Source organism: Dicentrarchus labrax, unplaced genomic scaffold (genome assembly GCF_905237075.1).
Source record: "Dicentrarchus labrax unplaced genomic scaffold, dlabrax2021, whole genome shotgun sequence".
Classification (NCBI taxonomy): domain Eukaryota; kingdom Metazoa; phylum Chordata; class Actinopteri; family Moronidae; genus Dicentrarchus; species Dicentrarchus labrax.
The window spans coordinates 13,078,436-13,092,957 of NW_026136721.1; the positions used below are offsets into that span (position 1 = coordinate 13,078,436).

Consider the following 14,522-nt stretch of genomic DNA (forward strand, 5'->3'; position numbering starts at 1 on the left):
ACTCAGTTTATAGTGGATCAATATAAGAATTACCCACTCATTAATATGGATTCAGTTATACACTTCTACTTGAAAGCCAGTGTTACATTTCATATTGTAGATTAACCCACATCAGCAGTCATCACATAGTGCCATTGATTTGTAATAATATAAATCAGTTATTTCAGTTCCACAGAGATACATTTACATGTCTAACTTGTTTAGGACTGGAAGGAAGAAAGCAATAATGACACAGAAGAAGTAGCCTCAGTAACCTTCCACCTTCAGTCCTTCATGTCTCAAGCACATTGTAAATAATGAACATTTGAGCTCCTAGCATGATGTACTGTGAACTATGCATTGAAAGCGTCAGATTCAGATCAGATTTATCTCGTGCAAGACCACACATACTAAAGTTTTATGTTTATTGCAGCCTCTATTGTGTCCATATCATCGTCTTTAGGGTGTACAGTGGCACATTCTCTGACTGGAGAAGCATTATCAGCAGATGCTAAAATTAGTCCCGTCTGGCTTCTTCTACAAGGCGTGGGGGGATGATGATGATGACACAAACTGAAGCTCTTCCTTCTGGACAGAGAAGGTATTAACTCAGCATTCATCTGTGATTTGTCATCCCTGTCTGCTCTGACTGGACTGGAGTTAGAGTAGCAGCGATCGCACCCTTCCCACAACTAGGAAAAATGTAACGTGAGACAGGGGACTTGTGTGTTGTAGCCATGCTATTTCATGTTTGGCTCTAGTGTTCACTGAGGTGGGGTATGCTATGAAGTAAGTATTGCAGAGTTACCCCTTTACAGAACCTATTGATCAAACTTGATCACTGTGCATGCAATGTTGTCACTCTTGTCCAGCCTGAAAGACATGAATCAGACTGGACCTCCCACATAAACTAGGACTGACAACAAGAAAACAACTTTACAAACATGTAACTTGAGACCCAAAGTGAGTCAATCAATTAAACTGGATCTGATTCAGATTTTCAAGAACAAAAAAGTAGAGCAAAACTAAGCGTTGTGATGAAGCCTGTACAGATGTATTACTGAGGAAATGGTGTTTTCCATTTGTGCTTCTAATGTAAATAAAAGCTTCATTCCATTATGTATATTTATCAAGAAAAGCAACATACATGTACATACTGCTGGGTACAAAATGAAAATGTACTACAAATGGGTATTTAAGGCAAATAAAGTCATTTGTACAGGGATTTCACCTGATGTATAAATAATTTAATTAATAACTTGCAAAGTAGGAGAAAATACAATTTTGATTCATTTGTTTATTAAGAAAGCACTGTAAAAAGAACACAATAAATGAAGGAGGAATCAATCTACATGAATATGTGTCTGCATTAGTTCACATCGTTTTTTTTTACTACAGGACAGAAAAAAGTAAAGACATGCACGATAAAATGTATCTAAATCTAGTGTGACAGTCCATTACACTAAACAAACTAAAATAGTGGTTGAATGGTATCAAAAGACTCAACTTGGATGCATTATTTCAGTGTTTACAATAACACAAACTCAAAATCAATGCAACAGAAGAAAGAAAATATACTGCTAGTCAAAACATAATTCTCCCTCAAACAATATAAGTCAAAGATTTTGAAATTTAATAAAGCAATGACATGACTCTGGAATGTGATGGCACTGAGCCCTTACTGCAACCTAGTTTTCATACTAACCACATCCTAATACAGCCAGTGAACAACAGCTTAAATTTGAGAGGGAAAACAAACTGGAGGAATCTGCTATAGTGTTTCATTGAAATGACAACAAAAGAAACTTGTTCCTCCAGGGTACATGGTTGAGAGAAACTTCCTTTTCTCTAGGAAAATGTACATCCCACACATGTGGTGTGTATTAAAGGTACAAAACGAAAATATAAGCCCTTACCTCCTTAGATAATGCCTTTTCAAACCCTCGCCTCTTGTTGATAACAAGAAATTGAGAGTAAAAATAAAGTTACACTGTGAACACACCAAGTAGCGCAAATTAACCTTCTGCTGCTTCTTCATAGTTCTACTTCCGGGGAGGTGGAGGGCCTGGAGGAGGAGGGGGTGGAGAAGTAAACGGGTAAGGCGGTTGCCCCATAAAGCCCATGAGCGGGGGCTGTGGTGGTGCAAACTGCTGAGCCATCAGTGGCTGTGGCACCCCTGATGACGGAGGAGGAGGAGCAGGAGGCTGGCCAAACTGACCCTGAGGCTGGCTAGGATGATCCTGACCTCCACCGGACTGGCCTCCACTGCGGGAGTTGTAGCCCCCGCTGCCGCCATAACTCTGGTACTGATCTGAGCCCGAGTTGTAGCTATTCCTGGCCTCCCGGCTTCTGTCCCTGTAGGAGGAAGAGGTGGAGGAAGTGGAGCGGTCTCCATCTCGGCTGGTGCGGCTGTCACGGCTGAAACCGCTGCGGCTGTCTTTGCTGCCGCCGCCACCAGGGCGCATGCGCCGATCACACTCCTCCTGGTACATGAGGTTAGGGTTGTTGGAGCTGCTGTCACGGTAACGCATTCTGCCACCTATAACAAACAACAACTTTAAAACCAGTATCATATTTAAACTGTTTATCACTACAGAATGGCCTCAAAACTACCAAAGTTTTCTATTTGACCGTATGATTGACTGTGATGTATTAAGCTGAAAAACTGTGACAGTCCTTCTTACCCCCTCCTCCTCCACCACGCCCTGAGTCTACCAGCTGAAGCAGTTTAGGGTTGATGGCCTGCCGGGCCTCCGCCAACACCCGGACAAGGTCTCGGGCCTGCCGCAAGTTCCCTGGGGTGAAGAAGGTGTAGGCAGTGCCCTTGTTGGTACTGCGGGCCGTACGTCCAATACGGTGGACGTAATCCTCAGAGGAGCTGGGATAGTCATAGTTGATGACGAACTTGACATCTTCCACGTCTTTTGGGTACAGATATTTTACAGCATGGGGAAAAGAACCACATCATCATCTCAAGAGGGGAAAAAGCTTCTGGTGAAAGAATTGATCACTTTAATTCATCTTCAAGAGCTGTTGGTTTGTATTTAAATAAATAAATATAAATATATGATTAATTAAATGTAAATTAAATGAGATATTATTAATAATAGTTTAGGTGAGAAATAAAAAAATCCAAACAAATAGAGTGACTTACCTGCTTTATCAGACATCGTGTAAAAATCCATTAATCCAAAGATTCATTTAAGTTTTTCACCATTTGAACTCATTTAAATCAAATACAGTTAAAACTGAACTTGACTTCAGGTTTTCACGCTCACTTGACACATAGTGAGCATGTCATCGAGGTGGACACAAACATGTTTAGGCTTCATAGTCTTCACACCAATGTGATTAATGGTCAGAATGTGTGAAGACAAGGAGTCTGTTTCTTATTACAGAAGATGTGGGGCTCTGACAGCACTGCTGATCAATAAGTCTACATTTCCCCCTCCATCATGACAGAGGAAAGCCATAACCCACTGAGTAACAGAATGACGATGTGCCGGGACTTTTGACTAAAATATATGAGCACGATGGAGATACCAGAATGTATGGTGAGCTCATGGAGGAGTTAAGAGAAAGGGGTGTTGAGGTACTTACCCCCTTTATGTTGTTTTTACAAAGGTAGTCCCCCCTTGATCAGTCCTGGTTTATAGGGAGGGGCTGAGGGGGAGGGAGACAGGAGTCATTCCTCACCCTTCTCCACACACCAGCAACGCCAGACGGGAGCAGAACCGTTAAACCTCAAGAGACATGCACACAACGGCTGGTTCTGTTGTGCTCTCGCTGCATTGCAGGCCCTCCTCAGACCCTGGCCAGGACTGGATCCAGACGAGCCCGTCTAACACTCTCTCCCCTGTCTGTCTGCTTTTTTGGGACGGACCGATGGGCAGACATACAGGCACCTCAGGCTGCTCCCAAGGAAGGCTCGTTGGATTTACAAACTCTGACAAAACTGGGCAGGGGGATCTTAGTAACTCAAGAAGGAAAAGAGGGGCTTTAATCCCTCTAAAACTAGCCGAGCTTCTACTTTAACGTGACGAAGGGGGCAGTGACAGCAGCGCAGACTGTTACAGCTGCCGTGTGCTGACAAACCCTGAGAGGAGAAGAGGGGAAAAAAGAACAAGGATACGGTCATAGGAATTTTGGCAAGTTAAAGACACTTCACTTCACTTATCCCCCCTTCTCACATTTATCCTGCCAACAAATATAGCATAGATATCAAATTAGCCATCCTAGCCTTCCTGTTGGTGGATCGGAGATAATTCAGCTCAGCTGTCACTGTCCTACTCAAATGCATCTGCAAAACATAACGTATCATTTTGCAGAATTATATCAATGGAACAACTACACAATGTATTATCCTCTATGTGGAAGAACGGGTGGAATTTGCACTGACAGCATAAAGGAGAAAGGGTGCACAGGAGCATCTGCCCCACAGACCCCTCCTTTCAGGCAGCAGCGTGCCAAAGAGCCCCGGATGAAGGAAGCTTTTTTAACTGCAGTAACAAGAAACAGACTATGAACCCAGAAGACCAGAAGGCCTGAAGCCTCCATTCTGCACTTAACAGCTCATTAAACTGTCAGCTTATAATAGTAAGGGCAATCCTTAAACATAATGTGCTGAATTGTTTTATTGTACATCACTACATTCAAAAAGGTTAAACCTTCTTTGTTATTTTCACACTTCTAGTTGACAGCAATACTACATATTGTACTTATTTTTGAATCTGCATTATGAAAAAATCCTAGTGTGGCATCTATTATGGAAAAGGGGAAAAACTGTCAAAATATCAACCGGAAAATAGTCAAAAGAAAACAATTCTACACTTGTGCTAGAATTGCATTTTATTAACCCAATTTCATTGCTCGACTTTGCCAGATATAGCTGGTCTCATCTGCAGTATACTTACCTACCAGTCAAGATGACTTTGCAAATAGATATTACTGTTTATTTGTAAGTATTTAATAGGCTTAATATTATTTAGAGGAAAAGATACAATTTGCAGGACAATGCAGAAATAATGAGAAAAGAGACAATCATGTGAGATACTATGTAGCATTAACTGTATGTGTGAGCAGACATACCCAGACCACGAGAGGCCACATCGGTAGCAATCAGTATAGGAGCTTTACCACTCCGAAATTCTGTAGGATTAAACAAAATATTAGTATGGTTATTATCAGAAACAGATATAGAAAAAAAAACTGAAGAGCAGGATGGAAATCATTATCTCCATTCAACCTCAACGCATGTGATAGTAGATGAGGAACTTTAAAACTAATGCTTAGAAGGGAAATGTTTTTCTTATAATGTCCTGCCCCTCAGAGTGCCTGATAAACACCAGTTTATGGAAGTAAATTATCTACAACAAATGACAGGAGGGAAGTGGTAGCACTGTATTACAAGTATTCTTACCTGTGAGAACCCAGTCTCTTTCTGGCTGGCTCTTATCTCCATGGATACACATGGCTGGCCACCTAGAAAAGAAACACAATGAAGTGGCAGGATTTCAGAACACTCTGAATAGCTTCTGTCTATTAATAATTTGCATAATTCATCCTAGAAATACTGTCAAAATGTTGTGTCATAACAGACTGTAATTCCTCACCCGTCGCGCCTCATCCTCCTGGTAAGATCATCACAACGCTTCTTAGTCTCCACAAAGATGATGGTTTTGTTCTCTTTTTCAGCCATTATCTCCTCCATCAGCTGAAAAAGTCTGCAGACAGGGAGAGGCGATCATAGCACATCAACTGTGTGAAAGGATGAGCTAAAGTTCTGTAACACTATGTTAGCAGTTAATTAGATAACCATGACATAATATCATTTTAGGTCAGATTTCCTCTCACTGGCTTTCCTTACTTGTTGTCCTTTTCAGTCTCCATGCAGACATCGACAATCTGCAGGATGTTGTGGTTGGCACTGAGCTCCAGAGCACCAACATTAATCTGGACGTAGTCCTTCAGGAAGTCCTCGGCGAGCTGCCGAACATCCTTTGGCCAGGTTGCACTCCACATTAGAGTCTGTCTGTCAGGCTGAGAGAGACAGAGAGAGAAAGAATGCAACTGATTTTACTGAAAGATACTTGTACATTAAGTCACAGTGATCATTTTAAAACAGCAGTCATTAACGGAGCCTTTGTCACACCCTGATTTGTTCAACTATCTTGCGAATCTGTGGCTCAAAGCCCATGTCCAGCATGCGGTCAGCCTCATCCAGCACTAGGTAGGTGCAGCGCCGCAAGTTTGTTTTCCCACTCTCCAAGAAGTCAATGAGGCGGCCAGGTGTGGCAATGCAGATCTCAACACCTAGAGTCATACCAAATCAACAACAACAAAAAAGATACAAAAGACACATTATTAGATGCTTGGGCAGAACATTTTCCCAATAGCTGTGTTCAGGTTGTTATTCATAAAACACTATGCCTTTTACATTTACTGACCATACTCTCACACCTCACAGAGAAATGCAGTGTGGGCTAAAATACCAGGAAGCAGCTGTGTAAGTCGCACATCTGTCATGTGAGTGTATGTGTGTGTGTTTGTGTGTGTGTGTGTGTGTGTTGTATGTTTGTGTGTGTGTGTGTGTTTGTGTGTGTGTGTGTGTGTGTGTCTGATTGTGTGTATATAGTTCATTTGTGTTTTTCCATGAATTAAATATGTTGATTAAATTCAAACCCTGTGCTACATTTTGCTGTTCAGTTATCAAAGTCAATTTAGTTCCCCACCTCTTGGAAGCCAGGAACGTATTCAGAAAGTCTATCCTGGAGAGGATTTTTTGTAAAAAAGGTTTTGATTTTCAAACTATTCTGAATAATCCATTGCATGTGCCAGTCTACAACCATACCCACCCCGCTCAAGGTCTCGAATCTGTGGTCCTTTGGGTGCTCCACCATAGACACAAGTGCTTTTGATACGTGAAGATTTCCCATACTCATATGCGACCTGTTGAACCTGCTGAGCCAACTCTCTGGTTGGGGCGAGCACCAGACACTGTGAAGAGAGGATGAAGAGGAATGAGGAAGTTTATACAAACACTATTAATTTGTTTATTTTATTTGTTAGAATCCCATTAGCTGTGCCCTAAATCACAGCCAGCATTCCTAAATCATACTACTAAGGTACTATCATACTATTAAGGTTCTAACATAATAACAAATATGGAATTTGCACTTACAATTGGGCCATCTCCTCTCTCCAGATATGGCTGGTGGTTGATGTGTACAATAGCAGGAAGAAGATACTGCAGGGAACAAAAAAAACAAAAGACAACTAAATACTTGTCCTACTATCGTATCATTCTTTCTCCTATGAATCCCTTTAAAAAACACATTAGTTAGACTCTCTTAAATTATCTAACTTTGCCCCTGTGCAGTTATAATGCTGTTCCAGATATCCATTTGTTATCATACTATTTGCCAGCAATTTGTATCCTGTGAAACGTGCTATGTAAACTTTGCCAATTGAACGTCAACTAGTGTGTGATCATCATCAGGCAGTCTTACAGCCAGTGTCTTTCCGGAGCCAGTCTGTGCAATCCCCACCATGTCCCTGCCACTCAGGGCCACAGGAAAGCCCTGAGACTGGATCGCTGTCGGCTCCTTGAAGTTCTGCTGCATCAGCACATCCATCACATACTCTGCCCGAAGAAAGAGGGAGACAATCATCTAGACAGTTACACTGCTGGACTGTTGCTTTGGTTTTCTATCTTTGAGTCTTTCCATCAGAAGGACAAGCCCTGAAAATATTTCCTTCTTGTAAACATATCAGTTGTCCTCGTAAAACACATTTCACTAACAGCTGTATAGTTTTGCCTAAATTAAAAAAAGCAAGGGGATTCAAAACAAAAAGGATATTTTGAAATCCCTAGATGCTGAAGCTAGTGAATGAATTATTTATTGTATATGCTAATGTTTCCCAGAGATTGTTTGTGCAAACGTCTTAGGTTAAGCAATGTAAGGTTTACTAACGAGGAAACTGTGCCTGGTGAAAGCCGGTGATCGCCTTTGAACAGCCAGAGCCTCTGATGGTGATCTCCTTCTTCCTGCGAAACTCTTCCACTTCATACTGGATACAACAGCCAACAAGAGAAAAAAGAGGAAACATATATTTGGTGAAGTGGTGTGTAAATTCACATTTTCTAGATTACCTTCTGCTGAAATTACTCTGACTTAAAGAAATATGATTATGAGGCATGGCTGTATGTTTTCATCATTTATGGATTTAAATGTTTGTTGCCTTGTGTATCAATATTGTTTGTGAGTGTCAGGAAGAGAGAGAACAACAAAGGTTTACCTGATTAAGGCGTTGGACCTCAGGGTGTTCAGTGTAGAAGTTCTTCTCGAATTTTGACAGCTCATCCAGGTTCCACCTCTTCTTGCGGAGGCGCTCACCGGGATTCCCAAACTTCATTGGTGGGGGTCCACTGCGTCCGCCCATGGCCCCAAACCGTGGCCTGAAAGATTAGGGTCCAGACACAATGAGCACAGGGGAATCAGCAAGGCTGGCTGCAGCATTACTGTAACAACACCGCAGGGGCTAGCTTCACCAAAGAGGTCATGTGATAATCATTTCTCTCTGTCTTGTAGGTTTATCTGTGACCAGTGTTTTTACGGCTGAATCCATGTGCCTAGACTTCATTTTACTTGCAGAATTATTATTAATTTAAGTTAAGAGCACAACGTTATGTATGTGGATTGCTTTATTAGAGCTCTCTATGAGTCTGCAGCTGTTATAAAGTGTTATTAAGTTATACACAATTTACCAAGCCTAACTGTCCTATATTTACTTGCAGACATTTATCTATCTGTTCTTATATTTTACTATATAAAAGTAGTTTTGTACTGCACACATACACCTAGACCTACCAATTTGCAATTTAATATTATAATGTGCACTTAGTGTGTGTACAATCAACCAATTGCAATGATGACAACATACCAGAGATAATGCTCAGCTCAGTCTGCAGACTCAGATAACTGACTGGTGCGGCTATAACATGTTACTGCGACATTTTCACACACAAATACAGTAATATTGGTGACTCTGTGACCTCACCTTTAGCGCCACCATCAGGACAACATATTGTAAGTCCTGCCCAGTAAATGTTTGCACTCCAGTCTATAACACAACCTTTACCCTGGCGCCACCTTAAGGTCAGGGCTAATGTTACACTTGTATAAATACTCTGTGATATATAACTTAGTACAAACTCTACAGTGAAAGCACCAACAACCTGAAGAGAGGCCTTGGGGAGGTTTGTTTGTTAGTTTTTGTTCCTGTGGCACTTATCTGCACACTGCAGAGGGAACTGAAAACAACCATATGGCTTTGGGTCAAACTAGCTGTAATGTCTACACATTATGCAACTGCTGTGGTAAATAAGTAACGTTATGTGTTGTTCCAATGTATGAACTGACCTGTCTCGTCCACGGTCCCTGTCTCTGTCACCGTAGGAGGAACCCCCTCTCATTTTGGCGAAGAAACAAACTAACTTACAACGTTACTATCGTCTCCGCAGTGTTTATAACGTTTGACACCGGTTTGTTTACGTCGTGCGCAGTTATAACGTGCAAAGTAACACAATATCCGCGATTTACGATTAAAAAACTATATGTATGTTAAAAGTACGCTTAAATAAGGATTTTAGTAAACAAATGTTGTGTGCGTCACGTAGCTAAACGGTCACCGCGTCGCACCGTCCCTCCCTGCCCTCTTTAGCGACGTATCTCCAACTAGTAATTCTACGTAGCGTCGGTTAGATAGAACGGATGCTACGTACGAATGTTCGCTATGTGACGATGGTGAATTCGATTTGTGTACGCGTTCGTGCTTTTTAACAGTTGGTGGCGATGTGTCAGAAACCGCGAGCCCCGTTTTTCGTAGCAACAGTAGAAGAAGAAAGTCTTCCAGGAAGTCAGAGCAGATTGCCAGAGAACCGGGACTCGCTCGTTTCCTGCGATATGTGTACAATAAGATAATAAGAGTATGAAGTTGCTGGTCTTTATAATAGTATGGTAACCAGTTGAACGGTGGAACTCGGATATGCCTTTGTTAATTCAAAATAGAGGACTTGGGCGCATAAACTCGACAGCGGAATTGTTCGACACATATCCACATTTACAGGTTTGTTTACAGAAAGTGGGGCTACATGTAGCTCACTGCGCTAGCTGCCGTCAGTAGTTAGCGGTACTTTTCTAAAAGTAATCTCCCAATGACTGAGAGGCACTTCATCCTAAAGTGTGACGGTCATCAGCGTCACATTGTGGGACTGATGGCGACATGGTGGCAGACGGAAGTCAGTCATATGATTCAGTCGACTGTCACATGATTATTAGTTTTCAAAGAAGTGTAACTAAATGTTAAGTTTCCTCCATGTGTACAATTAAAAATAATAATAATAATAATAATAATAATAAATGGATAAAATAAAATCAGGAAGAAATGGGAAGGAAACGCACGTGATAGCTCCCGTAATTGACAAACGTTTAAAACTTTTGAGGTCTGGTCTTCTTGTGGAAAATTATAATTTTGACATGTAAGGGGTGTTTATTGATTTATGTCGTTCATCAGCGGAAAGATAAGGGTTACATTTTCCTTCTCTATGACAACTATCAAAATAAATGTGTAGTCAAATAATAATAACACCAATAAGACCCAGACGAGGGTTTACAGTCTATATTAACAACAATGAATCATTATTAATGAATATCATAGCCTGATTGTGTTTTGGTTTAAATGTGACAAGTACACAGAACCTACAGTTTCAATTTGACGTTTTTAAGTAATACGTCTTTTATTCTTATGTCACAGGAACATGGAAGAACATTTCGCTCCAAGCCACTTGTTGACGTGGACCCAAAGTGCCTCTTGTATGTCCAACAAAGAGAGTTTGCTGCAACAACACCAGCAGACAGTGAGTAAAGCCTGATTATTGCACTGGGAGTATCTGAATATCGATCCCTCTTTTCTCATTGAGTACATAATACAGAGATCTTATACCAAACTGAACTGTTTGGTGTAACTTACTCCCAGATAGTACTCCAAGTTGTCCAATCTGGATCATAGTGATAACGAATGCTTTTCTGTCTTACCTATCACAGATTGTGTTTCAGTAATTGGATCTGATGATGCCACCACCTGTCATTTGGTTGTGTTGCGACACACTGGTAACGTTTCTTCCATTAGATTTATGCTGTGTGCCTTATTCTGCCTGTGTATATAGTCAGGAATGGCATTTTTGATGTCTGCCATGACTGAATTTTATTAGGAAGTGGAGCCGTTTGCCTTGCTCACTGTGATGGTTCCAGCACCTGGTCTGAAGTCCCCCTCCTTGTGAAAGCTGTCACCTCACTGAGTAACGTCAGTAAGGAGGGCAGGTACGAAATAAACAAAGACACATAACGAAAGTGCACATCCTCTTCAGATGTTCTTTATTTCCTTTCTTTTGCTTTCCATTATGCAGACTTGAGCTCCATCTTGTTGGGGGATTTAACGATGAGTCAAAAACATCCCATAAACTCAGCCTTAACATATTGGGTATAGTCTTTTAAAATTACCTAATTTCCCATATGAAGTGGGTGGCATTAGAGCTTTGTAAAACTTACAGACCATATTCACTTTACAGCAGCGTTCCAGAAACAGAAAGAGGATATTCATCTGGAGACATGCTGCATCACAGGTAACATTTTGGTTTTGACTTGTTTACTATTGTTTAGACTTAATATACCAGTCAAGCCTTTATCATAAGTTACTATTATGTCATAAGTAACCCTTCTGTTCTCTGTTTTTGTAGAAATCAATGACATCGTTGTTGATGGAATTCATAGGCCTGTAGTATATGGAATAGGTAAGTGATGAATATGCTACAGAGTGAGAGGGAGGCAATGCTCTCATGGCACGTGATCTCTAATAGACTATGTGTATGGCTGTTTCTGCACAGGTGTAAATGTTAAAACAGGGGACGTGTTCCCTTCGTCATTCACTCATAAAGGACCTGCAGAAGAGCTGCGATCTGCGAGGACCTTCACCGGAGGACAGGTAAAATCTAAAATGTTGTTTTCTACATTTGGATACTGGCCATTTTTGTGAGTAAAAAAACATGATTTTAAGTCTCTCTCTAAATATATCATGCTAAAAACTGATAACCTCATGTTTTAAGTATTTTTTATGGGATTATAATCATAAACAAATAAAATATACTGATGTACTCTTTTCCTTAAAATTGGTAATGTGGTAACTGTTTTGCTATTTATTTAGTAAAACCAACAGGCCACGATCTCATTGTTGAGAAACAAACTCAATGCAAAGATTATTAATAAAATGAATGTTTTGTTGTGTTGCAGATGGCTGACATATATGACTCAAGTCGAGGACTTGTTAAAATCGGCCCTTGCAATTGGTCTCCAAATCTAGATATTGCCTTCTGGTTGGCGCAAAATGATGACACAATTTTAAAGGTAAAGAAATGTGGAAGTAATTAGTCATCCAATAAAGATGATTTCCTGTTTCCTTTGTTATACTATATGTTATTATACTACTTTCCTTGCGTCACTCAAGGCCTCTGTTATGTCTGAATATCTTTTCTACTCCCAGTGACATAGAAGTTCAGAAAGTGTCATAATACAGACTTTGACTCTGGTATTTCTCTCTCATGCCCAGTACCTGTCCACCTCTCCGATGGCTGAGCCGCCACACTTCGTCCAGCACATGAAGTCCACCATCCAGTTCCTTTTAAAACACCCCGACTCTGATAGCCTGTTCCCCGGGGGTCAGCCACAGCTCTACCACAGGACTGAGACGGGGGACTGGGAGAGGGTTGTCTAGTCATAGAGCACTACTCCCATCTTTCACTCAACCTTAACATGGAACCTGACTGTTTTTGCCTCTCAGCTCAGTGGATACACTGTGACCCATCCACCCACTGTCTGTTATTGTTCATTGTGTCTTAATTTGGAGGTAACCCCCAACTTGACCATGCATATGTTGAATAGCTCTCCTGATTCATCTGGCTGGTCCAGTAGAGAGAGTAGAGGAAGTGCAGGTGATTCTGTTCATGCCTGTTACAGTTCATTTTTCCACTCTTGTGAGGTGATGTAAAGTCTGCACCTTACACCCTCTGTTGTGTTGCTGTCAGTCAAGGTTAATGTGCTACTATGCTTGGCTATTTTGAAATAGTTAACATTGCTGTCTTCTGACCAGTTAAAAAACATACTTCTCATTTTGTATGGTTTTTTTTTTAGCCCAAAACCTGCAACAATTTTTTTTATCCATTTCCTACCTACGTTGCATACGTTCATTGTGCAGTTTAAACTAGTACAGCCAATCAATTTGCAGAATTGAAGCTTAATATAATTGCCTTTATATTATTGTCAGTGTTTTATGTTACATTGTCCCCATTAAATCAATTCTTGCCTATCTCCAGAAAGTTCTGAAAACCAATACTTTTCCGAGAGGTGTGAATCAATCTTAAAACTTGGTATGCTTTGAAAAATGCACAATATGTAGTTAATGGGCTAAAACATGTAAAACCACATGTATGGTTCTTAAATGCCTGACCTACTGTTAAGGAATAATTAGAGGAGGGGAACTTGCTGCAATAGCAAAAAAGAATATATTTATTTTGGCACCTTGTTTAAAAACAGTAAAGAGAATTTTATTTGCTGAGCTCTGCATTGTTGAAGAGTCGCGCAGTAAGTTTATTTTTCTCAAAGAAAAGCACCTTCACGATGAGAGTGGAATATGATATTTCATCACATACTCTACATACTGCTGTATAGTTGGCTATGAATGTGTACGTTTTAGGAAAGTGCATGTGTAAATGTGTATAGTAATCTTATGCAAGGGATGTTTTGTCTAGTTTAGTCTTTTTTCAAACTTAAAAATGAAACCAACATCATACTGTATAAGGCCTTTTCATCAGTTGTGTTATTCAGGAAGTTGCAAGGTGCTTAAAGCATTGCTGCAACTTTTTACTCTAACATACTGTACCTGTTGCTAAATAAATGTAAATTGTCAAATCTTGTGTGAAATGCTTATGTCTATATTGAGTGTTCAGACTGAATGGAGATGAACATTCTCATTTGTGTCAGTTGTGGGTATTACTATATATCACATTACCCATGAACACCCAACCAGTAAATTGGCTATGCTAATATATTGATATAAGCATATACATCATATATAAAGGTGCAGCTGACAATAAATAAGACACAATTAACATAAATGTCAAAGTTATGTCTGACATAATTTAGGAAACATAACATAGTTACACAATTATTTACAAAGAAACGTAAGGGATCCTTGGATGGTTTGTTTATGTAAAGAAATGAACATAGAACACAACATATCCATATCCCTCATAAGCTGACAGCTAGAGGACACTGCTATGTTACAGCCACCTCTCTTGTGATACTATTTATTACAGCAAAAACCAAATCAATTCAGGTATAACGGACATATTGTTCAGACAGCTCCAGGTACTGTGTGAGGTTGAGCTACTGTACCTTATGGTACCAAACTATTGGCTCAAGGTCTTCAGT

At 40.4% G+C, this 14,522-nt stretch overlaps 2 protein-coding genes across 2 annotated transcripts; one reads left to right on the plus strand and one right to left on the minus strand.

The window, feature by feature from the left end:
- Positions 1–1,258: 1,258 nt before the first annotated feature.
- LOC127354664 (probable ATP-dependent RNA helicase DDX17) lies at positions 1,259–9,701 on the minus strand. Its single transcript, XM_051384731.1, has 13 exons — positions 9,402–9,701; positions 8,278–8,437; positions 7,953–8,049; positions 7,488–7,621; positions 7,160–7,225; positions 6,834–6,975; positions 6,131–6,291; positions 5,846–6,018; positions 5,592–5,702; positions 5,399–5,460; positions 5,068–5,127; positions 2,664–2,900; positions 1,259–2,518 (listed from the first exon to the last, which is right to left on the minus strand). Exons 1-13 carry the CDS (start codon positions 9,452–9,454, stop codon positions 2,022–2,024), a joined length of 1,953 nt encoding a protein of 650 aa, XP_051240691.1. The 5' UTR covers positions 9,455–9,701; the 3' UTR covers positions 1,259–2,021.
- Positions 9,702–9,859: 158 nt separating this feature from the next.
- Positions 9,860–14,000, plus strand: ntan1 (N-terminal asparagine amidase). Its single transcript, XM_051384742.1, has 10 exons — positions 9,860–10,107; positions 10,795–10,897; positions 11,085–11,150; positions 11,252–11,360; positions 11,447–11,520; positions 11,609–11,662; positions 11,777–11,830; positions 11,924–12,021; positions 12,327–12,440; positions 12,643–14,000. The coding sequence occupies exons 1-10, from the start codon at positions 10,027–10,029 to the stop codon at positions 12,805–12,807; spliced, it is 918 nt and encodes a 305-aa protein (XP_051240702.1). The 5' UTR covers positions 9,860–10,026; the 3' UTR covers positions 12,808–14,000.
- Positions 14,001–14,522: the final 522 nt, after the last annotated feature.

Coding starts and splice junctions, on each gene's coding strand:
- LOC127354664 (XM_051384731.1), bottom strand. CDS start 9,454: ATGAGAGGGGGTTCCTCCTACGGTGACAGAGACAGGGACCGTGGACGA. Junction 5,128..5,398: donor AAGAGACTGGGTTCTCACAG/GTAAGAATACTT, acceptor TTAATCCTACAG/AATTTCGGAGTGGTAAAGCT. Junction 2,901..5,067: donor TGTGGCCTCTCGTGGTCTGG/GTATGTCTGCTC, acceptor TGTACCCAAAAG/ACGTGGAAGATGTCAAGTTC.
- ntan1 (XM_051384742.1), top strand. CDS start 10,027: ATGCCTTTGTTAATTCAAAATAGAGGACTTGGGCGCATAAACTCGACA. Junction 11,663..11,776: donor GGAGACATGCTGCATCACAG/GTAACATTTTGG, acceptor CTGTTTTTGTAG/AAATCAATGACATCGTTGTT. Junction 11,831..11,923: donor GCCTGTAGTATATGGAATAG/GTAAGTGATGAA, acceptor GTTTCTGCACAG/GTGTAAATGTTAAAACAGGG.